Source organism: Salvia splendens, chromosome 20 (assembly GCF_004379255.2).
Source record: "Salvia splendens isolate huo1 chromosome 20, SspV2, whole genome shotgun sequence".
Classification (NCBI taxonomy): domain Eukaryota; kingdom Viridiplantae; phylum Streptophyta; class Magnoliopsida; order Lamiales; family Lamiaceae; genus Salvia; species Salvia splendens.
In genome coordinates this window covers 7466527-7494512 of record NC_056051.1, presented here as the reverse complement: position 1 = coordinate 7494512, position 27986 = coordinate 7466527, and the positions used below count along the sequence as shown (strand labels likewise).

The following is a 27986-nucleotide window of genomic DNA, read 5'->3' as shown; positions in this document are numbered from 1 at the left end:
CGCCGGAACCGGCGGTTCCGACCCGCCGGTTACGGTTTGCATAAAATGAGGAACCGGAACCGGCCCGGCGGTTCCGGTGCCGGTTCGAACCGCCGGTGACGGTTCCGGTTCCGGTTCGGAACCGCCGGCGACGGTTCCGGGCCGGTTCGGTTTGGAGACGTCTAGTGTTCCAAGTGGGGGTGGGTTGGCACAAGATATAAATCGAATTCCATAAATTTATTGGGCAAATGGTATTGTCAAAATTCAATGAATTAAATAATCTGAATACAATTAACAACTGTAAGTTGTGGGCTGTTTCTTCTGTAATGAGTGAACAAGATAGCAACTTCAAACCGTGGGCCCGTCAAGTGTGTAAATTTGGTGTGATCTTGAATTTTTTTGTCCAACAAATGATTTGAGTATGTTTATTCAATAAAGTCATGAGCATTGATGAAACAATCTTGTGTGGACCAATTTTAAGTTACTATTCATTTGAAAAGGAATTCAAATTATTAACTTTATACTAAGTTTTTGAACAAGTTCCAAGTCTTTTTTCACTTGCACACATTTTGCTATTATGAGGAGGAAGAGGAGGCGGCGGCGGCGGCGGCAAGAAGAAAGGTGATGGGCCATGGGGATGGGGGAGAGGGACATGTGAGTATTTGTCTCCTGAATATCCTATCGGAATTAGTGGCAGGTCCAGATGGCGTTCAGGATTTGACCTATCCAACTGACGGTCGATGAAGGTTGGGGAACTCCACTTTTATTCGGCCGTTGTCGTGGATTACATAGTGCGGCAGCTCCACCTTAATCCTTTGAGGTTCGAGTTCACTTCCATTCTTTGTTTGCCATCAACTGACGAGCGACGACAACTATCGCGCCGCATCTACCTTTTAGTGCCAACGACTAGCTTATTCACTATATCTAATTTCATAAGTTCAATTTTCTGAATTAAGCCCAAAAACACATCTAACAATATATCTTTATCAGCTCTTTGTGAATTTTCATGGCTTTATCACTGTTGATAATAGTAGTATGAAATATAATTTAATTTCAATTGTCCTCTTTAGAATTCTTAAATTATTACTAATTCTTTATTATTATATTAAATACTTAAAAATTATTGTATAAATTTTGTGATAGATGGTGGTAAGAAAATAAAGGAATTAGGGATCAAGTGTAAAAAAAGGAGATCTGAACCAAGAAAACTTATTACAAAAGCAAGGAATATTTTAAGGATATGCTGAAAAGAAATTCCAACATAACAACAGAAAAAGATCTAAAATAATATAGTTGCAGAAGGAGACAATGTATAACATTCTGTCGTTTTCAGGTGTGTGAAATTACTACAAATCTAAAAGGGGCGGCTCAAGAACTCATTTACTCAGGGAGTGAGAAAGCAGAAACATTGGATCAAACATTATATTTTAAGGTCCTATTATCAACTTTTGAAGAACACAAGCGCAGAAGAAAAAACTCGACTATTTTCATGTTCAACGCGGAACAAAAGCATCCCACCTGCAATGGGTAAAAATTTCGAATATATGTCAGGATTCGTGATGCTGATGCAATAATAGGGATAAAGCTTGATTTTCACTGATACGAGAGCGTTTGTGCGTGCAAGCAATGATTCCTATGCGGGAATGGGAGAAAGAACTAGTCCAATTATCAGTTTACCTCATGTCCGAACCCACAAGGGGTCCAAAGTGACTGTCCTCTCGTTTCTGTTTTGCGTTGATCCTGTTCGTGAGGGAGGTGCGTGCACAGTAATTGGAATAATCCATTCACATTTATCCCTGCCCTCTATCATAAGAGGGTGCTCGTACCTATCAATGAATGATGCAAAATTGATCGAGACACCATAAAGTGTGATTAGAAACTTGTCATCAATGTCAAGGTCGAAATTTAAGACAAATGTTGATTCATGTAAAACTTAATAAATAGGATATGTAAAGTGGTGAAAATAGAAAAGAGACCGTAGCGATCCAAGATGATGTTTCCATTCAACCTGGATATTTCCAGGTCTGATCAACTCTCATCGGTAAAAGAACTGTACCTTGTCAAGTCCACATTCTTAGGATTTGTAAGAAATTCAAATCGCAGAGCCCATTGCACAGAGACATAGCGGGTGGTAAAAGTCATGGGCCCATCCACCGGAACGGAAAAGAGAAAGCTTGTCTGGACCAAATCAGCCACAACCTCATGGTGATCGCTAAAAACCTGCAGCATACAAGGTAGAGACAGCAGCTGTCAGTTTTTGCTATTAAACATGAAATCGTGATTCTTATTTTCATAATCACTGTACTATTGCTTATTACTACACCGTGCATGTCAGAAATAATGCCTTTCTGTCGCTACATTTAGAAAATACTGCACTAGAATATTATAAAAAATTTGGTTGGTAGTGTAAGATCTCGAAAGAGAACAATGTTATGCAATCAATTAGCAAAATAAGTATGCACCTTGGTTATAGTGGGAGTATGCCTTCGAGAATGATGTACATAATTCCGACTTATAGTTTCTGTCATCTCCAGGGATACTGAGAGCTAAAAGCAGCATAGAAATTCCCAGTCAATTTCATAATCAATAAATATTAACTAAAGGCTGTTTACACCGTAAATTACTGAAAATGTACCAATACCTCAAGGCACTTTCTAGCCCCTTCCTCATGAAAGAAAGTAAGGGTTCCACCGATCTGCACATAACAGAGGGAGACGGTGATGACTAAAGAATGAAGAATGACAATTTGGAGAAGGAAAACAATTCTCTCACGCTTTACCATATCACAGAAGTAGTAAGTTGACTCAGAGTTCTTAGGTGAAAATCTCAGCAGTACTTGATCATCCAGTCTGATATTATACGACCTCCCTCTAACAAAACCTTCTGCTGCAGAAAATGTTAGCAGAAAAATTAGTCTTAAATAATCCAAGTTTTACTCACACATAAGGAAATAGGAATGCCGAGAACAAAATACATGTTCCAGAGGCAGATGGCACGGTTGAGTCATCTTCTGCAGAAAAAGCTTTAGGATGTCTTGGCGGTTGACTGGGAGATAAAGCGGTCGGAGACCTGGCTGGCAACAGAATCCAAACTAATCAACACCTAAAAGTGAAAACAACACAAATAGATGTCTTTTGCACAGGGTACAGTTCAGAATTTGTTATAGGTGGCTAAACTATCAGGTTTAGTGTATCCATCACAATCATTAACATGCATAATAGTAAGCAGTAAAATACAAATGAGAGAGAGCATTTACCAGAAGCTGGATCATTTAAGACCTCAGCTACAGACAGCCTAGGAGGTCCTGCATTTGAGGCTATGCTAGCACGTCCCTCAGCATAAAGAGAACCTCGATTTGAAGACCTCCCAGAAAATGACTGCAGTGATAATGAACTTCCAAAAGTTCTGCTTAAATCTTCCTTCATAGGGTTATAGGAAGAGACTGATAAGACTTCATCCCTTGAACTTTCATACCCCTCTTCAAATCCATCAGAAGACTCGGCTGCTTTAACCTATAAAGAAAGAAGAAAACAATCCATAATCATTATATCGGAGCTGAAGTTAATAATTGCCTAGTTCTCTGAGGATTATGGAGAACAGATTCAAACAGTTAAGCCATGGAACATATGTGGAAGAGAGGGAGTAGTTTTTACCCACTCATCACCACCAAGTTCTTTCCAGTATACGTCTAAGAGGGCTGGCATTACAGGAACTATTCCTGACAAAGTTAAACAACGTAAGACAACTATTTCATCAAAGGAAAGAGAAATACTATCTGAAGCCAAATGGTATGAGACGAAGACAATTTGTTTAGTTTACCATCAGCGTGACCTTCGTCACCGACCATGCCATTGGATTTCTGAGTAACCAATATTTGAAGGGGTAGACGTTCCTCCTGAAATTCAAAAGGTATCAAAACATGACCAAAGTAGTTGCAACAAGAAATGGAAGATATCAGTTAGAAGGAAACAGCATGAAGCAAGACAGCATTTTGGTTTCTTAATGTGCAGTCTGAGTAAGGTGAACAAATCAGTTAGTGAGTTAAATGTAGCATACAGGATAAAACAATAAAGGAGGGTCCAATTAACAACATATGTCAAAAAAGACTCATGGCTACATTATGCAAGAACTGACAGCATAAACATCCACCAGAAAATTTGCAGTAAATGCTAGTACAATAGAAACAACTAGTGCAGTAGCAAGTATAAATAGTGTGAAATAAGAAACTAACCAGTTCAGGAACTTCTTGTCTTGACTCTACTCGAGAGGTTCCATTTTCAAAAACCAGATATTGACCAGTCAATGAAGTCTTAATGTAGTACAAATAACGTATTGTTGCACCTCTGTATGATGGAGGTATAAGGCTTGGTAGAAGGGTCCGTACCACATCTACGAGTAAAAAAACAAACATTATAACAAGCTAGAACTAAGAACTGCAATCAGATATGAAAACAACAGGAACATTGTACATGATTACACCACAAGCCAATAAATTTAAAGCATGCATTTAGCTGCTCTGACAAAGTATTGAAAATAAATGTAGATGAAAGTAATTTCTAGATATAATCTAGTAACTAATTTGAATGAAAATTTGTTAAACCAAGGTCAAGCCACAATCAGTAAACCCTTGACTAAGTGGAGTTGATGGGTAGTTTTGTACAAATGAGTATATCATGAAGCATAATATCTTGATTTGACGATTGGCATCACCAATGGCTTCTTTAACCGGTTGCCTAACGGAGAAGCACCAAATACATAATTTAACAATGCCACTGATGTTGCCTAATATGGATAATAGATGATGAGTTTTTATGTTTATTACAAAACACAGTTAGCATACATGTATTACTGGAAGTCTGAAAGAGTGGAACAATGATATGACTGACAAGTGGCAACACTATCATATAAGTTTACAATACTCTGAGAAGCATAATCAATACAAGTGGAGCAGTGTAGACGCAAATCAAATCCAGTTTACGAATTCTGATTGCGTTGAAGCTCAGTTTATGGGATTCTATCAATGCAATACAACATGATCTATCAATTTTAATCAGACTTACAAGTTCTGGTCGCCCCACTGGATATGATTTGATTTGAAACTATAGTTTGGCTTGAGCTATCCATGAATACATACTCACCTGATGAGAAAAGGATAACAAGAATTACACATAAAAGAGAATAACGCATTGGAAGTGGTTTTCCCATCTCTCTCCTTTTCTTTTTTGGATTTTCCATTTTATTCATGTAAAATTCATATAGTCTCACCTAATTTTAGAAAGAAGAAATGCAACATTGAGCATTACATATCATTGTCGGCATGTAGTAAACATTATACTTGATGAACAGAATCATATGCAGCTTGTATACTGATTAAAGCCCCGTAACTACATCATTTTCGATCTTTTTCAATGATCACAAGCCCCCACCACACACACACACACACTGCCATTTATACTCTTCTCTCCATTCCTCACATTTTAAACTTACTTCCATTTCCCTCATATCTTATTTGGATTTTCCCCTTTTATTAATGTAAATTTATTCAGTCTCATCTCATTTTAGAAAGAAGAAATGCAATATTCAGCATCATAGCAAGTTCCACGTGTAATTGAATCAGGCATTGAGTAAACATTTCACTAAATATAATCATTACAATTTTATACTCTTCTCTTCATTCGTCACAATCCTAACTTGCATTTCTCTCTATTAATCCTAATTCATAACACCTACATTTCAAAGCTGAAAAAAATCACACAAAGATAAATTGAATTGAAAAATGAAAATAATTACCTCGGCGCTGCCTAGAATCAGGAGTAGGCTTCGGAGTCGTGAACCACTGCGTATCCAATTTTTCGATCCCTTTGATTTCAAAGTAGAGCTTCTCGATCAAAAGCGACCAGGAACTGCTGACATTTTTAATCTCGATATTGACGGTGATCAAATCGCCGGGTCGGTACACTTCCTTGTCCGCCTCCAACTTCAACTGCGGCACCTTCACATTCGCGTCGCCGCTGAGGGCGGAGTAGGCGGGCGAATTGAGGCCGAAGAATGAGAATCTACGAGCAGGTTTACCAGGTGGCGGCATCTCTGGAAGGAATTCGATTTCAGTTCATCAATCTAACGAAGATCGATGGACTTGAGTGCGTGCTTGGAATTGGGAGAGAGAGATCAGATCTCATATTTTTCCAAAGCTTCAGAAATAATTATATTCCCTTTTTATTAGTCTATGGGTTTTAGACTACTTTGGTTAAAGTTATCAAATTTTTTACAGTTAAAAATAATAGTAAATGTCAATTTAATTCCTAAATATATTATCAAAATATGAATTTAGTTCAAAATATTCATTTATTGAAAAACATGTCCATAAAAATGAAAATGTGGATGAAGTAGTTCTTTTTTTACGGTTACGTCAAAAACTAACGATCAACGCTAATTGCACATTGGCATGACCGTTAGTTTTTTTACGAAACCGTAAAAAATGACCACTCCAGCAAAGATTTCATTTGTAATAGACCTGTTTTTCAAAAAAAAATATTTTAGACCAAATTCATATTTTGATCATTTGGAACCAAAATTGACATTTACTTTAAAAATAAAATAGTACTCCTACTATAATTTCATTTCTAGTTCCAATAGCACACTCAATATTTTTACCTAAAAGAGTGAATTACATAAATAGTAGACTCTATCTCATTTATTAGTGAAACCAACAACCACGAAAATGGTTAGATATTTTCAAACGAGCATATTCAAAATCTAAATCTCACACCTACTAAGGCCACCCGCAACTCGTCCCGCGGGTGGTTCGTATCTCGTCCCGCCGAGATGAGACGGCGGCGAGACGCGTTGCAGCGTCCCGCCTCGTCCCGGTCTCGCCCATCCCACCGAGACGGATCGCGGGCGGGCTTCGTCAGCGTGACGCCCACTCGCCGGCCCGCGAGTGGGCTTCGTCACGCTGACGCAATAAATCATTTTTAAAAAAATTTAAATTTAATAAATAAATAAATAAATATCGAAAACGGTAATATTACCGTTTTTCGACCGTTTTCCTTTTTTTATTTTTTTACTCTATAAATACTCCTATTTCATCCTCATTCCACACACAAATACACATTTATTCTTCCCAAATCATCTTCATTTCCTCTCCAATTTTCATCTAACCTCTCCAATTATCATCACAAAATGTCCAGCGACGGCAACTATGGCGGTGGCGGTGGCGGCTCCAGCGGGTTTGACATCAACTCGTTTGGCGACTGGGGGGCATGTACAATGTCTTGGATGGTTCCGGCTCCAGTTTGTCGACGCCGGGCACCCAGGGCTCGTCGACGCCGGCGGGGTACCAACCACCCCATTTTGATGCTGATGCATACACTCGTCCCTCCGCCCTGAGGAGTTCGCAGGGATTATCCCAAATTCGGGAGGATTATCCGGATGAACCCACTCCGGAAGGAGGACGAGGCGGTGGAAGCTCCAGGGCGGTGGAGGAAGAGGCGGAGGCGGCCGAGGAGGAGGAGGAGGATGTAGGCCGGCATCCGTACAGCCACAAGGACACGATGACTGTGTACAACGCCTGGATCAGCGTCTCGTACGATCCCATCGTCGGGAATCAACAAACCCGGAAGTGCTTCTGGGAAAAGGTCACTGAGGCCTACAACGAGATTAAGCCGAAGGGGTCCCGCCGCCGCACATTGAAGATGCTCCGCGCTCACTTTGACCGAGTCGACAAAGAGGTCAAAAAATTATGCGGCATCTACAAGAACGAAGCGGCTCATTACCAAAGCAGAGCCACGGGAGCCGACATTCTGAGATCGGCTTTGCGAGTCTATTTTGAAAACACCGGCAAAGAATTCAGACATGTCGATGTTTGGGAGGCCGTCAAAGACGAGGAAAGGTGGGCCGGCGGTGTCCGGTCCAGCTCGGGCTCGACCTCGAAGCGCACGAAGCACACGGCGGGTGGCCAATACTCGTCTAGTGGGGGCTGTTCGGGCAGCGCCGCACAAGAGGTTGACTCGCAGGAGGTTGAGGGCACGACAGACGATGTCGGGGGGTCCTCCCGTGGGCGCCGTTGGCTCAAGGGACCAAGGCGACTAGAGGGAGGAGGGGCCGAGGCGAATCAAGCTAGGTGGGCTCGGGCTCGGTCTCGGGCTCGAACACCCTATTGTCCATGTACTTGACCGCCACGATGGCGGACACTTCCCGCATGACGCCTCCACAATATCAAGCTCATCTTGCCGGAATTGAGTATATGATAAGACAAATTGATATTCCGCCTCTAGGTAGCTTGAGTGCACCGCCACCGCCTTCGGGGGATGATTCGCCAGCGGAGTAGTTTTTTTAATTTCTATAAAATTGTGTTTTAAATTATGTAATGTTTTTTTTAGGATTTTAATTATGTGTTTTTTTATTTTTTTGAATTTTAAGTTGTATTTTTATTTTATGTTGTAATTTTATTTTATTTAATGAAATGTGTTTTTATTAATTGAATTTGTAGGAAATAAAAATTAAAAATGAAATTGAATGAATAGTAAGTTAAGAGATGGTTAAGAGACGGATAAGAGATGGAGGGTTGTAGGTTCTGTCTCTTAGTTAAGAGATGGAGTGAAGAGTACAGTGGGGCCCATGAATAGTTAATGGATGAGACGGTTAAGAGACAGATAAGAGACAACGTCGCAAATGGCCTAATTTTTGCATTTCACAAAACAAGGAGAAAAGGTCCAATATTTAAATAATCACTCTCCCCTACCCCAAGTAAATTGTACTAGTAATTTATATTAAATATTTAAATAATCACTCTCTCCTACCCCAAATAAATTGTACTAGTAATTTATAGTAGGAGTACATTTTAACAAAAAAAATATTCTCATTATATCACAAAATTTATTCTTTCTGTCACCTAACTATTTGAAGATCATTTTCTTCATTCTCATATCTACTAAAGTAGTCCTAACTATAAAACATGTAATACTATCTCCACATAAAAACAATTCCATTTTTCAATTTCTTTCTTCTAGTAGGGGTATTTTTTTTATGGACACACTATTAAACAATCACCGTCCAATTAGTCAGCACTCACTGTAGAATTTCTTCCCGATTTAAAGTGTCAAACTAGTGTATACAATGTCCATTCTATGATAATCATCTCTCTAAAGACTAAAATGGAAGCCACAAAATCCAAGATAGTAGTCCACGACGTCCCACCCTACCTCCGCGTCTACCACGACGGCACGGTCGAGCGCCTCCTCGGCACCGGCTTCGCCCCCGCTTCCCTCGACCCCTCCACCTCCGTCTCCTCCAAAGACATCCTCCTCCACCCCGAAACCAGCCTCTCCGCCCGCCTCTACCTCCCCACCCCCTCCCCCTCCACCAAACTCCCCCTCGTCCTCTACTTCCACGGCGGCGCCTTCTGCATCTCCTCCTCCGCCGACCCCTTGTACCACTCCATGCTCAACTCCCTCGCCCGCCGCGCCCAAGCCCTCCTCGTCTCCGTCGACTACCGCCTCGCCCCCGAGCACCCCCTCCCCGCCGCCTACCACGACTCCTGGTCCGCCCTCCTCTCCCTCTCCTCCTCCCCCGATCCCTGGATCGCGCAACACGCGGATTTCGACCGAGTCTTTTTGGCCGGGGACAGCGCCGGCGCCAACATCGCCCACCACCTCGCCATCCGAGTTGGTGGTACGGATATCTTTTCCACCTCATCTACTTTTCTCGAAATATAATAGCATTATTTTTATTACTCTATCATTCTTTAAAAATAGAAACTTATTAAAACTCATTCAGTTTTAAAAGTTTCCGATGGATGAAATATTTATTTTCGTAAGTTATGAGGATTATATTTAATTTGGATTGTTAGAATCTGATTTTTTTATATGATACTCCCTCCATTCCGCTTTATGAGTCCCGATTGATCAATTTTAGGCGTCCCGCTTTAGGAGTTCCGATTGAGATAAACTAATAAAAAATGCCACAAAGTAAGTAAAAAAGTGTTAAAAGTGGATCCCAACACCCACTACAACATTTATTTATTACACACTCAATACAAAGTGAGTCTCAACATCCATTACAATATTTATTTATTATATACTCAAACACTTTCTTAAAACATATGCCCAACTTAACCGGGACTCCTAAAGCGGGACAGATGGAATACGTATTAGGAGATGTGATCAGTTGCTAAGTAGCTTAATTTGTTAATTTTTGCTTTCTTGTCAACGCTGCATATTAGAAATGTCAGCACACATATTAGTATGTCAACACAAATTTAGTATATTTAGGAGCTATTCAGTTCGCAGAATTATATCTCATGATTAAATATGTATTATGTTTGGTTTATAAGATTAAATTTCATGACTTGAACGTAGATGAATAATCATGTGATCAATGATCATAACCAACCCCTCCAACTAAAACAATCTCACAACTTAATCTTAAATTATATTTTTGTATTATTTTATCTAGAAAATCGAACCTCGCTTTAATTATAGACGTCAAATACAAATATATAATTACGTCAATTAGATTTGTGTTGTTATACTTAATGTCAATGTTATGTTATTGACAATTTTTTATATACAAAGTGGAAAAGTTAGCAAATTAAGCTAGTTAGCAGACCTGAACGTATTAATTCCTGGTCAATATTTATCAGCAGGCCGGGAGGTGGGGTTCGGGATCCGCGGGGCGCTGATGGTGCAGCCGTACTTCTGGGGGGAGGAGGCGATGGGGCCGGAGAGGGAGAATCCGGTGTTCAAGGCGGTGGTGGACGGGTGGTGGAGGTTCGTGTGCCCGTCCGAGAAAGGGTGCGACGACCCGATGATCAACCCGTTCGTGGACGGGGCGCCCGGGATGGAGGGGTCCGGGTGCGGGAGGGTGCTGGTGTGCGTGGCGGGGAATGATATTTTGCGGGAGAGAGGGAAGCTTTATTACAAGGTGTTGAGCGAGAGCAAATGGGAGGGGAAGGCGGAGCTGTTTGAGACGGAAGGGGAGGATCATGTGTTCCATATCATCGACCCCACGTCGCAAAATTCGAGGGATTTGTTGCAGAGATGTGCGGATTTCATCAACCAAGGATGATTTTAGAGTGTTAATTAGGTTTCTTTGTTTATGCTCTTTGTTGTTGTGTGAGAGATTGAAATAATTGTGATGGGGTTGACTAAAACAATAACTATGTCTTTTGAAATGCTTGTTTGGTTAAAGTTAGAAAAATAAAAGAAATACATCTAGAAAATTAAAGATATTTATTGTAATGAAAAATGTTTATTTGACTTTTGAGTATTGCCAAAAGACATCTAGAAAACGGAGGCTTAAAATTGTTAGAAAAAGCCAAAAAAATGGTTCAAACCTTAAAGGTACTTTGTGTTGTAAAGTAGCATTCGTGCTTACCTTTGTTTATATTTTTAATAATGTTATGTAATGAATAGGAATTATTAAACTTGAAAAGTGAAATATAACAAGCTAAAAATAACAATATAATTAACAAAATAAACTAAGGACATAAAATACCGAGTTGATAAAATTGAGAGAAAACACGTTAGTTCACATAAATGACAATGACACGCATCAACGAGAGGAACAATTTTTTTCTGCATTTAATTGGATATTGGTCCCAATAGTATTTGGCTTTTAATTTATCAAGTGCTCTAATATTTCGTACCAAAATGACAATCATGTAATTTGTGTGGAAACTCTCCTTTGATAGATTTTGAAACAAACGTTATAATTTCATAATTGTTGAGAAATTGAACCCTTTGTTTAGTTTTAAATTAGGACCCAATTGATTTGTTGATTATTAGTAATATATTCACCTAAACAGTTGTTGATTATAAATTTATAGTAATATTATTTGCAGGTCCACGGATTGTAATGTCTGTAGTTTTGAAAGAAAGTGCATCCTCTGTAGGAGTATAAAATATTTATCCGTATAAATCAAACTGTTTGTTATATACATAAAATGGGGAAAATTCTCATGAGAACCAAGTCTAAACTGCGTGATTTTTTGGCTAATTTTCATATTTGTGAAACTGACCAAAAATTGATCAGTCTTCCCAATAATTTGTTCTAAATAAATTAATCAATATATTAATGTACTTAATTGTATAAGCATTGCGAAGTTTAGATTATTAGCATGCATTTGGTTTTAGTGTTTTTTCTTATTGTTTTTTACAAATATTACAAAATATTAATTCCGACCTTAAATATAGTTAATTAATAAGCCCCCACCGCTTTGAAGAGCCGCACCATATAATTAATTAATTACTAAAAAGGTTGCTTTCACAGCCAAAAAACAGAAGCAATTAAAAGTCAACAAGAATCTCGAATCTAGGTGATGCATTATATTTTGGAAATGACATTGAAAGATTATTTGAAAAATTTGCATGTTGTCAAATTCAGACCATTTTTATTATCTCGTCTTATATTTTTTCCTGTATAAAAAACAAAAAGTTATGCTAACTTCTTTGCACTTACAATTAATTTAATTGATTAAAACTTTTTATATGATGCATAAATAGTCCAATTTCTATATATTCATGACTTTTGAAAGATTTGTTGGTAGATGTCTCATCCTATATTTATTTGATTTCTTTGTCAATTGTAATTAATCTATAAATAGAAATGAAATAGGTGTGTGCATGTCATATCTTTTTTGAGTTAGGAAACATTATTGATATGTTATGACTGTTAAATCTATACAATTGTAAAAAGCTAAATTATTACTATAAATAGTATTTTGTCTATACCTATTCCTATTAATAGTAATAATAACTTTTATATTTTGTCTTAGTAAAGAGAATAATTAGGTAGAGAGTTTTTAAATTCAATTAAAAAAATGCCTTCCGACCTAACAACCATAAATTATTTCTTGTATTTCTGTTTAACATCTAATGAGATATTTTTCTTTTTTATGGATGCATCTTATAACATTTTTAATTAAAAAATGAATTCTTTAAATGTTCATAAAAAAATATAATTTATTTGGAAATGTTTTATATTTCCCTTTTTATTGGAGTACATTATTTTAGTAAAAGAAAATTTTAAAATAATTAAAATTATACACGAATTATGATTAAGACATTTTAAAAAGAATATTCACTATTTAAACGGGATGGATAGAGTACATGATTAGGTAACTATAATTCCTTGAACAATAAAATCCCACTAGCCCATAGTAATTCGTTATTATAGCAATATGTCTTATTCCAATAGACAAAATTTCCCAAACTCACAAACTACAAAAACCTCTTTTTAGTTACCAAGAAAAGTCAAAACCTAGAAGCTTGGGTAAAAGATAATAGGACTACGATAACCTTGACTTTCACAAAACAAACATTAATTAATTTAATCCCAACAAAATATTATGTACAAAACTTACCTAATTCCTACTAATAGCTCTTATTAAAAGAGTTGCATAATTGCTACGTTTTATTAAAAACTAATTAATGTAAGTAATAATGGATCTGTGGCCCAGTTTTCACATGGGTTTTTGCAACTTATATCTTCCAAATATCCTCCACATGCGTTCCAGAAAGGATGACACAAATAAATTTTCAATTTAGCATAACATTTACAAATAAGACAAACATTAAAATTAAAATACTAAGTAATTTTCAAAACGTTACTAATTTTTTTACTACTACACCATATATGATCTAGGAGAATTGGGAGTGTTAAATGAAATTAACATACAAGAAATGAAACATTGGGATCAAATAAAGAGAGATTTGAACATGACTTATCTATAGATCAACTCGATCTACGGTCGATAAGGTAATGTGGGGTTTGTCTAGGCAGATTGACGATCGATTCCGAAACCGCACATGTTCTCTTGCAAGAAGAAGTGTACATATTTATCAATCCAAATCGATCACTCAAAGTCCTAGTGATTTTGGAGCTGCCCTTCCCGATGGCGCCCGAATGCAAGCAACGATCGTCGTCGTCGTCGTTGATGCCACCGTCTTTCGAGCATTCAACGAGGGCGGCAAAGAATGGATCATCGCTTTGGAACCTATTGCTTTTCTTGGGAGAAATTTCCTCTTGTTTTTTGACGGCGGCGGGAGGGAGGGGAAGGAGGTGGCCGGAGGAGTCCTTCTTCTTTGAGCTATGGTGTTTAGGGATTCCCGGAATTTGCTCCCAAGAAAATGGGACGCCTTTGAATTTGATTAAAGGAGGGCTAAATGTGGGGAAATCATCATTGAAGGAGAATGAGGATGATCTAAAGGAGGAGTCGAAGGAGCCCGAGGGCGTCTGACGCCCCGTCCACCGGAATGCCGGGGCGGAATGCGGCGGCTCCGGCTCCGGCTCCTTTGGGAGGAGTGGGGTGGTGTGGCCATTGGGACAAGTTGGAGAGGTAGGCATATTTTTGGAGAGGGAGAAATGTGAGTACTAATTTGGTGTGGCTAGCCAAGATATATGAATAATTGTTAATTTTAAATTTTAATGTCATACACTGATGAATTTAAGAGTTTTAAATAGTGGGACCTTGGTGAATGGGATGAGAAAATGATGTGTACAAAAGGGCATCAAGTCATTGTGATATGTGGAAGGGACGAAATGGGAATTTAAATATTAAGAAGTGGGTATGAAGTGGATATTTCATTATTGGCCATATTATGAATGGTTATTGGATAAATTATTATTATTATTATTATGTTGAGTAGTTGTGATGCATTATATGGACATGACATAGGGTGGTGCTAAGTACAAATTGATGGTATATATGTGTTCGTCTCGGCCTTTCATCGGATGTTTTCTGAAAATGACTCGACCTTAATTATTTATTTTTTTGACCTTGTCGTCATTTTGTGTTGTAGTGTATAATGTCATATTTTGTATTGCAGATTCATGCTCATCATTTATTATTTGCCATTTAGTTTTTGAGCCTTTATTTTACGCGAAAAAAGTAACTTATAAAATTGACTTAGATCTACTATAAGATGAAATATACTAGTAATAGAAGATGAGAAGTATTGCTTGATCTCTACTACTTAGTAGTGACTTCTAAGTCCAAGTACGTCTCTACAAGTATAGTGTACGTATTTTATTAGTTGATGTTTAATATTCAAGGTCCACCTAGATTATTTATTGAGGTGAAATTTTGAGTTAAGTTTGGTAAGATTGATGTTTTCAAGAAAAACAATTTCAAAAAATTGTCTCATTTACTAATACTTGATAATTTTGTTGTTTATAATGGGGACATGTACTGTAGGTTTTAACAGCTTAGAGCATCCGCAGTAGTGCTCGCTGCGGAGGACGGCGTCCGTGCTGCTGGCACGACACGCTCCTGTCCGCTGCTGTGCTCTTGCCAACGGCACGGCTCTGCTCGATACATAGAGCACGTCATTGCCGCTGAGCAGGGCGACGTGAGGCGTTTCTTTTGGCCGTTGGCATTTTCTTTTCTTTTTTTTAAATTGAAAATAATACCAAAAATATAGCCGTTTTATTACCGTTTTTTGAATTATTTTTGAAATTTTTTTTAAAAAATTAATCCCAAAATCATCTATAAATACACATTCATCATTCATTTGGGCGAAAATCGGCCACGAGTAGTGAGTTTTTTTTAATTTTATGAATTTAATTAAGTAATTTTTAATTTTTAGGATTTAAATTATGGAATTTTTAATTTTTAAGACTTTAATTATGAAATCTTTTATTTTTTTTAATTTGTAATAGTATTCCGGGTATTTTTAATGCATTTTAATATTGTGGAAATGTTTTTATTTAAATTGAATAATAGAATGGTGGGACCCTTGAGCATGTCCTTGCGGAAGAGTATGAATGTGGGTGTTGTGCTCTTGGGGAAGAGCATGAAATAAAAAAATAATAAAAGTGGGTCCGGACTCACATTCGTGCTCTTGTCAAAGAGCACGAATGTGGATGCTCGTGGAATTAAGAGTCAGCTAAAACTTTGTGTATATACAATATATGTTTAGAGCATGTTAATAGGGATATATATATATTTACACTTTCAATTGGGTATTAGATAGTATAGTATGATCAACATGTGACATTTAAAAATAGTAGTACTATTTCACAATATTAGTATGTTCACAAATAATTCAGTAATTTACAACATTAATTTACTAGTGACTCAAATGTACAGCTAGTAGTTCATACTGCACATGCAACAATGATTGATAAAATAAAAATAAGATCCAAATACTGTATGAGAGTGACATTATTTGCTCAAATTGTGTTTAAAGTACCAAAATTAAAAACATTAATACTTGTCCAAAATAAGATTGAGATTTAGTTAAACAGATTACTTTGTTAGACCATCCACAATAGGAATAGCCCAGCAATAGCCTAGCCACTGCCACATCATCAGCACTAAAAATCCTCCTGCCACATCATCAAAACAAGCAAATAGCCCAGCAATAGCCCAGTCATAGCCTAGCCACATAATATCCACATCACTATTAACAAATATATACAAAATGAAATAATTAACAATCACACAATATACGAAATTTAATTTACGAGACATATACGGGAAAAGTTTAATAATAATATTAAAATTTAAAAAAGTACAATAATTTAAAAAAATACATTAATTTAAAAACAAGTGGTGCGAATGAAAATGACAAGCAAAGCGTGTATATATAGTGTTTCGGGAAAAAAAAATTTAAATTTCGATCTAGGCGGTGCGCTGGGCGATCCGGGCGCTGCAATAACGCCGAGCGGACCGCCCAGCGCTGCGCGGTTTCTCTCTCCATTCGCCCGCTGGGCGACTGTAATAGACCGCCCAGCGAACCGCCCAGCGCCGGCGCTCGGCTGGGCGGTTGGCTGGGCGGCATTGTGGATGGTCTTATAGCAAATAAAAATAAGTAAACTCTACATAAAAAAAAAGGGTAAGAAAAAAATTTGGCACTAAATTCTTGATTTTTACCATACTTAATTATGAGTAGCTTCTAAGATTGGTATCATATTTGTTTAATAAGTTTATCCCACTGTAATAAGAGTATAGTTTAAATATCTGTGGTCGTGATGCATGCCAGTTAGGTTACTTTTTCCAATCTTTTTCATTTTAAAAATTAAACACTCAATCTTCAATTATAATTCCCACAATATTCTAATGATGCTTAATTCATTGAGTTGGGGGACTATTTTATTAATAATTTATTATTAGGTGAATCTTGAGTCATGTCTAGCACATATATTTCATACGTCTCTTAATTTATTAAATTTTTTTATTTATTGAATCATGTAGTAGTTCTAATAATAGAGTTAGGAATGTCGAACCTCTTTTTGTAAATTGTTTCTGACCATGCAACGCAGCCCATGAAAATGTTTTTTAAGAGCTATACATATTAATTCCAAAATTTTATGTTTGAAATTTTAAAAATAATAAATTTCATATGTTTTTATGATATATACAACGATTTGCATAAAATACCAAACATTCAACAATGTTAATTATATGAATAATAAATGAAAATGTTCAGCAATTCAGCTCTCTATCTGCTTCCATTTGTATCTGCCTGTGGAAATACTATTAATTTTGTTTTATTTGCGTACGGTAAAATCATTCATATTTTTATTATGAAAATACGATGTAATTTATAGCATTTGCATATACAGTTGTTGTTAGGGTAATATTGTAATCACCAGCAATTGATGAATTAAATACATAAATTCCTTTATTATATTTTTAAGACAAAGGCAATCTTTTGCTATTTCTCTGGCCCTATAAATGGCCCACAAAAAAGTAAGATTAATAGTACAATGCCTGTTATGCAAATAGTAGCATTTTATAAAAATATTACTATAATACAATGATAATAATATTAACAATTCATAAGATATTTTGCATTGACCTTTGTTGTCTGTTTGGTCTGTGCTCACGTGTATGCACCCTTCCATTCCATAGTGGTCTTACTATAGTTATTTCAAAAAATATAGTTCTACAATAGTTTCATCATATCAAAACTAATTTTAGTGAAGTGATAATATCATGAGTTGGAATCATAAAAATATTATAAGTGGTTGAACGAGAAAGGGACTACATTTTCATAATAAATGCCCTGGCTACTTATATTTTATCATCCACCAATCTTTAATGAAATAGAGTTACAAATATGATGAATTTTATAATATGCAAAAATTCATATCATAAAAAAATTAATTATGAAGATTCTTATGTCAACATTTTGAATACGAAATTTAGAAAATACAGTGTCATCGAAAAAAATTATGCATCCACCCCACCCTAAACCCAATCCTATTGATTATGATAAAATCTTGTACTCGTCTCATAATAAGAGTCTTATTTTGCCATTTTTTATTTGTCCAATACTAAGAGTCTTATTTTCACCTTTACTATAAATGATAAGTAGGTCCCACATTCCATCAACTTATTTAACCCATATTTTATTATAAAATAAATATATATAAGTGAAACTCAAATCAAATAGAACTTCTAGTGCGGGATGGAGGGAATAAAAGCGATGTGCATGTGAGGGTTTGAGTGAACTCAAAACAGATTGGACCCTCTTGTTGTTGAAGATGATGTGACTGAACTCAAGCTGCAATAATGTTTTTGCAGTTGGAAATTAGGTTGTCATTTTTCTGCGTTTCAGTTACAAATCTTTTTTACTATTTTTGGATAGCAGATAATGATATTGCCAAAAACATGAGTTCTCCACTTTACAAAATTTTCTATTCCTGTATATGTCAATATTCTCGTGATCATCAATTCCAGAGCCTAATCATTTTCTTTTACCTATGAAAGAAAATGGTATAAATTGATATATATAGCGGTAATTTTTCCTTATGTTTAATAATATGTCACCTAATTTTAAGAATTCAATCAATAGGTTGTTTTGAGAAAAGAGAGCTAAATCATTGGTTATATGGATTCGTCGATTATGTTGATATTTAAACCATCCCACATCATGGAATAAGAAAATGTGTAAGCAATATATAAGTGCAATTCCTATTCTATTAGTATGAGGTCTTTTGAAGAGTATCACAAGAAAAAAAATCATGAACACTTGATTTTATCATACTAATGTGAGTTCGAGTGTGCATTGATGAACTCTTACAAGAGTTACTTTGATAATTTCACTATTTATAAATCTAAGTGGACCATTTTCTAGTTGGTATGACATTTTATGCAGTTTTGTTTTAAGAATTATAGTGAAAGAATAAAGTAAGAGAGAGAATAAAATTTGAGATAAATATATTTTTATTTTATGAAATGTCTCAATTAGAATGGGACATACAGAAGAGAAAAATGTGTCAATCATAGTGGGAAGGAGAGAGCATATTTTTTGTAATGTTAAGTAAGAAATTTTCAATCAATCGATCTATATTGGGCATGGATAGGATTTAAAGTCACATGGATTGGAAGTTGAACTGCAAGAAGGGCATTTTCTAATTAGCATGAGATGCTTGTGATATTGCAATTTTTTATAACAATAATATTGGGTTGGAAATTTAGAAAATCAGCTAGTACTACTTAAATTGTGGGCTATATTTGGGCCTAATAAAAATTTTAAATAGTTTGGGTTCAATCGAAATAATGTTTGGCCCAGATCAGTATTGTGGGCTAGCTATTAAATTTGGACTAGTAATGAATATGCTTAAATTCAACCAACTATCTAACTCGAGCTATATTGGGGCTCCAATCACGAATATCGAATGAAGAAATGAAATAGTGTTTCAATCTTCTATTTTTTAAATGTAGTTTCCAATTTACGTTTGTTGACCACGAAATGCAGCTCATCGAACTCAATTGGTTAGACATTTCCCTTCTACTACTAATAAATCGAGGCCCGAGTTATATCGGGTGCGTCTAAGAAAATACTTTTATGTATGGTTAAATATTTTCATTGATTTTAGCTGATGAATAACATGATTTGAAGTAAATAAAAGTAAAATCAAAAGTGACTTTTAGAGTAGGACTGACAAATTCAAATTCTAGTTTAGATTCAAATATTTTATGCAGAAACTAATAACGATGGCGGGTATTTCTGGAAAAAGATATTTAAACGAATTCAATACATTCTAGCTAATTTATGTTATAATCCTATTATTTTTAATGTGCAATCATTTATCGAATATGCATAGTGCAACTTTTGGATTAGTCCATGATATATCATAATTATTTTTGTAATTAAGAAACAAAATTCGTGCAAGTCAAGATCTTTGCATTAAACTCAATCATTCTTGGCAATGGCCAATGGGTAAACCTTTTTTTTTCTTTTTGTTTTTAAAAAGTAGAAGTAATTATACTTGTCAACGTGTAGACACATCAAACATTGTTTGCAAAAGAAATTAACAAGAAAAGCAACATTTTCAAACTAACAAACTAAGTTTAGCCACTCCATTAACCATAACATTGGTGGCGTTAACTAATTTAACCGACAATTAGAGTTTTATAATTATATATTTCAAACTCATTAAATATCTATCATTCATTGCGAGATTAAACATCACTCACGGACGAGTTATTTATAGTAAAAGAGAAAATAAATATTCCTTTTTTTTTCATAGTGGTGGCAAATAACCACTTTTTAAAATTTTTTTAAAAAAATCATTTTTTGCTTTAAAAAAACTATATTGGAGATAATGATTGCTTATGCGGCATTTCCATTTTCTTGCTCATAATATTATGAGATTTTACCTAACTTTGCTCAATTATTAATGAAGTTCAAACTCGATATAGTGGAGTGAAGTGTCAAAAAGGTCAAGCCCCTAAGAGCATCAGCAGTGGCGCGGAATTCCCCGGAGAATTCCCAAAAACACCTCCTGCCACGTCATACGGACTTCCCACTGCACTGCCACGTCATAAGGACTTCCCACTGGACAGTGGCGGACATCCCCAAGGACTTCTCGAAGGACTTCCCACAATTAAAAAAGCCATAAATTCACAAATTAAACAATTTCCGTAATTAAAACTTCGACACAAATAGGAAAAAAATTCCATTAAATAAAAAAGTCCGAAAAGTACATTTCACCAAATTAAAAAAAACATTTCAATAATTAAAAACTACATTAACGACGACCCCTCCACTGCCATACTTCTTCAATAGTATCGTTCTGGAGCCGAACATGGGCTTGTCTTTGGCGCATGTCGGCAAATGCACGGACTCGATCGGCATCGTCATGGGGTATCCCCATGCGTACATTGCTAGTGGCCACGCCGTGGCTTGGACCCGCAGCACCAGCATCATCATTGGTCCAATCAGTCAGTGCTGGACCTTCATCTTTGACAATCATTTTGTGTATGATAATACATGCGTACATGATGTCGGCGATGCTGTCAACATACCACAGCTGTGTTGGACCCTTCACTGCCGCCCATCGAGCCTGGAGCACACCAAATGCCCGCTCCACATCTTTGCGCGCTGCCTCCTGGCGACCCGCAAAATATATCTTCTTTTCATCTGCTGGGCATCTGATCGTCTTCACAAAGACGGGCCACATAGGGTATATCCCATCCGCTAAATAATAGCCCATATTGTGCTGGTTGCTGTTGGCGATGAAGTTGACGGCGGACCAATGCCCATGCACTGCTCGTTGAAAAGGGGCGACAACTGGAGGACGTTGATGTCGTTGTTAGACCCGGCTACTCCAAAATAGGCATGCCAAATCCACAGCCGGTAGTCAGCTACCGCTTCAACGATCATCGTGGGATTCTTGGCCTTAAAACCAGTAGTGTACATCTCTTTCCAGGCAGCGGGGCAGTTCTTCCATTCCCAGTGCATACAATCTATGCTGCCTAACATCCCTAGAAACCCGTGTTGATTCCCGTGCATATCCACCAGAGCTTGACAATCTTCGGGGGTAGGCCTCCGAAGATACCTATCCCCGAATATCTCCCTAACGCCCTGACAAAAATACTTCAGGCAATAGCGGGCATTCGTCTCGCCGATGTGGAGGTACTCGTCAAACATGTCGGTCGCGCCTCCGTATGCCAGCTGCCTGATTACGACAGTGCACTTCTGAATCGGCGTGTGGCCGGGTTTACCAGCCGCATCCTCCCGCACCCTGAAATACCCGTATCGACGCTCCAAAGTGGAGGGGTTGGCAGCGAAAGCGTGCTCGAATTCTGATCACATAAAATTGATCTATTTAGCAGATTATTTAGACAAATTCTATTCGCATAATTATCGCATGATCATGCTCATAACTTGAATAAAAACATGCTTTAGCATATAAAATCCCTAAAACATGCTCACTACGGAATTAGCCAATTTACCTCGTTGATTCAATCAAGAATCGATGATGGCTTGCTCCGTCTCCACGTGAAGATCTTCAGTACTCGACCTTTGATCTTCTGACTGGTGTCCCGGACTGTATACTGATATGTGTGTGGGCAAATCTCACCAGAATACTAGGACTCGAATAATGAAAACAGAACTCAGCTCACGGAGGGAGCAATTTTCGAATTCTCTCTCTTTCTAGAGGGGGACGAAAATTCTAGCAATAATAATTATGTTTTCTGTCTCCTTTATTCTCCTATTTATATTAAGTCACATATTGGGCCCAATCAGGGATCTAAGGAAGAATTTGGACATGGCCTCACCCAATTAGCTTTTTACTAATTAAATTGAACCCACAATTTAATATAAGCTTATATTAGAATATTACAAGCAGCCACTACAGAAGTAATATTGCACTGCCTTTCCAAATCCGAAATTACAAGTATTCCGGGTTTCCTTTTATTTGTTTAATTCATTTCCCGAGCTTAAGATAGAAACATCCATTAATTAATTAATGTCTGCTATGGACTTAATTAATTAACATATTTTATTCTCCAAGAGTGGACTTAGCAAGAAACTCTTATTTATTATTCATAGAGTAATTAAACTCCAACTAACTAGGTTCCGAATAATAAAACCTTGTTTCGAGCTCCTCTTGTGTATGTTATCAAACGAGACTCTCCTCGCGCACGATTCAACATAATAGCAATCCTAGCACCACTAGACAATGATCACCACTACCCAATAGACCTGGATTGTTGGGTGACGAAAAACCCGCACCTTTGGTAAGTCAAAGTAGTAGATACTCAATATCGTATGCTCAATGCTAACGTACATTGATTAAGAAATTAATTATCAAGACCTCGTCTTTCAGTAGATAGCATAAAGACTCGTCTTGCTGTTAGATCCATTCAGTGCTATACCACACCAACGTCATCATATTTCAATAAGGCTTAGAAATAATCGGACTGACATTGCAACCTTTCACGATAGGTAGTCTAGGTCTATCTGGGTTGTGAAATTCTTATTTTTCTTTGTTCAGAACTGACCGCGTACCTTAAATTGAGCGCAGCCCACAACCGGTCTACTAGAACAAAGACTTAGACTTATGTTATGTTCGCTTATACATTTAAATATGCAATAAGCATCCATTAAATGTAAAACATAACAACATTATGACAAAAATAATCTGTTGCATTCATTGGAAAATAATTATTAGAGTTTTACAGTATCCAATCACTCGAAAGGTGATTTTTAGTATACAAACCCTAACACAAAGCGCCCACGATACGCAGAAAGAGCGGACGATGCATCCTAAACTGTCGCCGGAACAGGTTCTCCCAAAACCGTGGCTCCGGCGCAAAGTAATCCTCATACAACCGAGCGTGGGCAGCGAGGTGGTCTCGGGGTATTATAGTTCGACGATGGATGGGTCGAGGTACCGCTGGAGCCAAGGCCGCTTGTTCCTCCCTCTCCGCTGATTCCCGCACACGTGCATGAATCAGCCGCATCATGTGTTTATAATGCCCACCACTACCACTACCACTACCAGCCATTCCGGATATATAAAAGAAATGTAGAGAGAGATACTCGTTAATACAAGTGGTGCGAATGAAATGAAGTTCAACGGGACGTATTTATAGAAATTTTAAAAAAAATATTTAATGCAATAAACGGGAAGTCCGCGCCGATGTTCGTGGTAGTCAACGCAATGACGGACGTCCGCGCGGCTTCGCGATGGAATTCCGCATAAACGCCGCGGAACTGCGGTGTCCTCGGCGGAATTCCGTATCCGTGCATACCATGCACAATGGCGGACGTCTGCCGCGGAATTCCGGCACGCCGGTCGGAATTCCGCTGGGACGGGCCCCGATGGTCTAAAGCCTACCAATTTTGACTACATATTATCATGATATATAGGATCGAATATAATTAACATTGAATATATTCTAGGGATATTTTTGTGTTTTGCTCAACGTGGTGTCTAATTAATTATTACTGTTACTCCTTATTTTACAATATTTTAGTAGTGCAATCAGTCAAAATTGTTGAAAATAATGAACAACTTCGCGTTGTCATACTCATTCTCTAGGGAATAAACAAAGAATTTGTTTCTTAATCTATTGAATTGGTTAAGTTTGTTATTAGCATATAACTTTAAAGTTCCATTTTTTATATGTGAAATGTACTATAATATATAAATGTAAATTATGCTTATAATTGACTTTCTATTTATATTTATAGTTCTGAATTATAATATCAAATCCATAATAAGGTTTCAAGTTTTTTTTTATTATTTTACATTAGCATAATAGCATGTTCCGACAATTTTAAGATAATTATATTTAAGCATATATATAGACAACGATTTATAAACCATATTGACATATTCTATCATCACATGCTTAATAGTCTTATGTTTTGCTGTTGTTTAAAAACCGAAAGAGATGTTACCGTATTGCAACAATTTTCGTAAAACCCACATACTCCACCTGTCCGGTCTAAGCGAGAATTTTCATTTTTTGACTTATTTTAGAAAATAATAATCCCTGCTCGGCTCCGCCCAACATTAGAAGTCCTTGTCACTTTTACACACTCCTTTTATAAAAATGATAATAAATAGTTAAAGTAGAGAAATGATAAAGTAAGAGAGAGAATAATGTTGATAAGAGATTTATTATCATTTTTATAAAATGAATGCGCAAAAGTGACCAGAACTCCTAATGGTGGACATAGGAAGTATTAAATAGTTAAAGTGGAGATAAATTGAAGTAAGATAGAGAATAATGTATAAGAGAATGCAGAAGAGAGTCTCTTCTACATTATTCTTTCTCTAACTTAATTTTATCTTCACTTTAATTATTTATCATTATTTTTTCAAAACAAGTGCGAAAATGCAACATCTCGCTTAGGCTCCTTTACATTTTTCCTTCGGTCATTCAAAATTCAATACTTTAATACAAAGATATAAGATTTACGTTGTTAGACCATCTGCAACCATACTCCAAAAATGAATTTTGGTGGAGAAATATTCTCCAACCATATATCAAACTCAAACTAATTTTCAGTGTTTTTTGTGAAACACCACCAAATATGGTGTTACTGTAAAAATTTTATGAGACAAACTAGAAAATGGTGTAAATGGTTGGAGTAAAACTATTTTTTAGTGTGACGTATACTCAAAAATGAGTTTGAGTTTAGTGTAAATGATTGGAGATGACGTTAATAGTTGGACAACAAAATCAGCAAATAATCATGTTAAACCGTAGTAAAATATTATTATCCATTACCTAATTAATTGATATTATAATTTATAACGGCCAACAGTCTAAGGGCATGTTTGATAGCCCAGAAAATCCAAGAAAATGGCTCATTTCCTTGTCTTTTCCGTGCTTTGATACACTTCTAATATTTTTGAAGAAGCCCGCAAAATGCTTCGGCCCGCGAAGGCCCAAGAGTGTATACCAGCTATCCGATCCTATAGCGAAAACGCAGAGAGAGGCCGTGCAATGGACGCGCTGCAAAGTGCGCGTATGCGCCATGCAACTAATAATAGGCCGAAAGAACAAACGTTAGTGGGGTGCGACTTTGCTGAGTGAGAAGCATGTGATCACCACACGCTGTCTCCCTCGCTTATCCGACACGCGTCTATTCCCATTTCTTTCCTCTCACCACTGTGGAAATGCCACGATGCCATGATTCATGTCCCCATTATATGATGTTTTTTTTTATATTATGGAGGATCAACTATGGTTCCCCATCTACCCCCGAAGTGACTCGGACCCCTGATCTAACGATCAGAGGTGAAACGTCTTATCACCGAGACGCGTTTCATTGTCCCCTTGGGTACAAACGAGTCAACTTGCCACCCCCATAACTGGTACATGGCTAGTCAACTGTCACTGCCAAGGGAAATTAATCCCTCTCCCAGGGGTCGAACTCGTGACCTCCAGGATGATGCGGTATCCAACGCCCTTTACCGCTAGGCCAATGGGCTTGGATTCCCAATTATATGATGTTGCAGTCTTCAATTTTTCTTCTTCACCTATCCACTAATTAACATTCACACTATTACATGTCTATGGATTTTTTTTGAAAAGGGTTATTGAGTTGTGTAATAAAACTTAATTATTTATGATATTGAATTGCAATTTAGTTGACAAGATATTTATCCTCTAATTTATTAGTTTGGAGATTCGAATCATCATAGTTAAGTACATAAATAGGAATCTGATATGTTTGGATTGTATCATCAAATGGCGTATAGGACAAAGGAGGATTGACAACAATAAGAGAAACTCGCCAAGGGTTTTGAGAGTTTACGATTTTGAGAGAAGAAATTAGAGAAAAACTTGAGATCAGAGATTTTATATAACTAACTGAAATTTTATGCAATTGACTCTCTTGAGAGATTTGGTAAAGGAAGACAAAATATTTGGAAATGAACTTATAATACACTCGACTATGTTACATTAATTTTATAATTTAATCTAGAATAAGAATATAAAATAAGCTACTTTTAAACATAATCTCAAAAACGTGATGGTTGTTCCACATTAATTACGACCTGTATGGTGAAGTGATATATTTGTATCAAAGCCATTATTGATCCAGGAAAAGGCATAATCAATTTATGTGATTAATCTTTATTTGATTTACGATCTATTGAAGAAAAAGAAAAATAGTAGTATTATTATAAAATTATCTCCAAATGAAATAACATTATTATGGAGTACTACATTTTTAAGTAGTATTTTTTGTTAAAACTTATTATCAGGGAAGCATGATCACATGTGGCCTTATTTTATGGAAACAAACGTACAAGATCTCAATTACAAACAAAATAATAACAAATTTTGTAAAGATAATAAAACATAGGTGGCATTAATCTGACACGTGAATTTGCATGCGTCCAATAAAAACGGACGAAAGTACATATTAAAATCAACATATATTTTTATTTAAAATAAATATTAAGAATATATACTATATACATTTGAATCCAAATATGGAGTACGTTTAAAGAATACATATTAAGAATATATATATGTGTGCTAAGGCGTTTCACATATTAATTATATATATTAAGAATAATACATAACCACTATTTGACAAATACTACATGGTAACCAATCACATGAGAGCTTTTTTAATTTGAATAACATGAAGGTGTTGGTCAGTTCGTTTTGACTAAGTTGTTGCATTTCCATAATTCAAATTTGAAAAAAGTAATAAAGCTGAAATGAGAAGACATCTTCAATTTCATTACCAATTATACATGACCAATTAATTTTCTATCTAATGCATGAATATTATCATTGATGTTGCAATTTTAACTGAGTATTTGGATTTTGCAATAGTGTTCCCTGACTTAAATTAGCATCCCTCATCATTTTCTAGTCGCCAAAGAGCTTGTACGTCAAGCATAGTTCTAATCGAATCGAAAATTTAGAAGTCTGCATATTTGTGAAGCCAAGAATTCGATGATAATTTAACAACAGACAAAAAAAGTACTCACACTTTCCTTTTTAGTTTGTCACATAAAAGATGTCACATTTCCTCTCACATCAATTATAAAATTATATTTTCTCTCACAACTTAACACACAAAACATCTCCTAAAATATTTGGGAATTGGTAATGTAACCGCTATTGAGGGTGAATATCATGAAGTGGCGGTGCGGTTCAATTTGACTGTGTTGGGGGAGAGGGTAGGCCGCAGTATGTACCAATACCATTGGTACGGTCCAAATCTTCGCCGGCAGCGATTGTGTAGCGGGTTGCTTGGACAACAATACTAAAGATGGGTAGA

The 27986-nt window shown here is 36.5% G+C and overlaps 3 protein-coding genes across 4 annotated transcripts; 1 reads left to right on the top strand and 2 right to left on the bottom strand.

Moving 5' to 3' along the window:
* Positions 1-1209: 1209 nt before the first annotated feature.
* Positions 1210-6181, bottom strand: LOC121782824. The gene is made up of 13 exons (XM_042180785.1): positions 5770-6181; positions 5040-5117; positions 4211-4368; positions 3799-3874; positions 3633-3697; positions 3236-3491; positions 2954-3052; positions 2759-2865; positions 2621-2674; positions 2442-2525; positions 2036-2199; positions 1657-1805; positions 1210-1497 (listed from the first exon to the last, which is right to left on the bottom strand). Exons 1-12 carry the CDS (start codon positions 6062-6064, stop codon positions 1658-1660), a joined length of 1584 nt encoding a protein of 527 aa, XP_042036719.1. The 5' UTR covers positions 6065-6181; the 3' UTR covers positions 1210-1497; position 1657.
* Positions 6182-8823: 2642 nt separating this feature from the next.
* Positions 8824-11209, top strand: LOC121780790 (probable carboxylesterase 2). 2 transcript variants are annotated; one of them, XM_042178418.1, is made up of 2 exons: positions 8824-9651; positions 10622-11209. In XM_042178418.1, the coding sequence occupies exons 1-2, from the start codon at positions 9108-9110 to the stop codon at positions 11044-11046; spliced, it is 969 nt and encodes a 322-aa protein (XP_042034352.1). In that variant the 5' UTR covers positions 8824-9107; the 3' UTR covers positions 11047-11209. The 2 variants fall into 2 exon arrangements, with proteins under 2 accessions (XP_042034352.1, XP_042034353.1); XM_042178419.1 differs by having other exon boundaries at positions 8828-9651; positions 10625-11209.
* Positions 11210-13713: 2504 nt separating this feature from the next.
* LOC121781398 lies at positions 13714-14325 on the bottom strand. The gene has a single exon (XM_042179147.1). The coding sequence runs from the start codon at positions 14323-14325 to the stop codon at positions 13714-13716; it is 612 nt and encodes a 203-aa protein (XP_042035081.1).
* Between the last annotated feature and the right edge of the window lie 13661 nt (positions 14326-27986).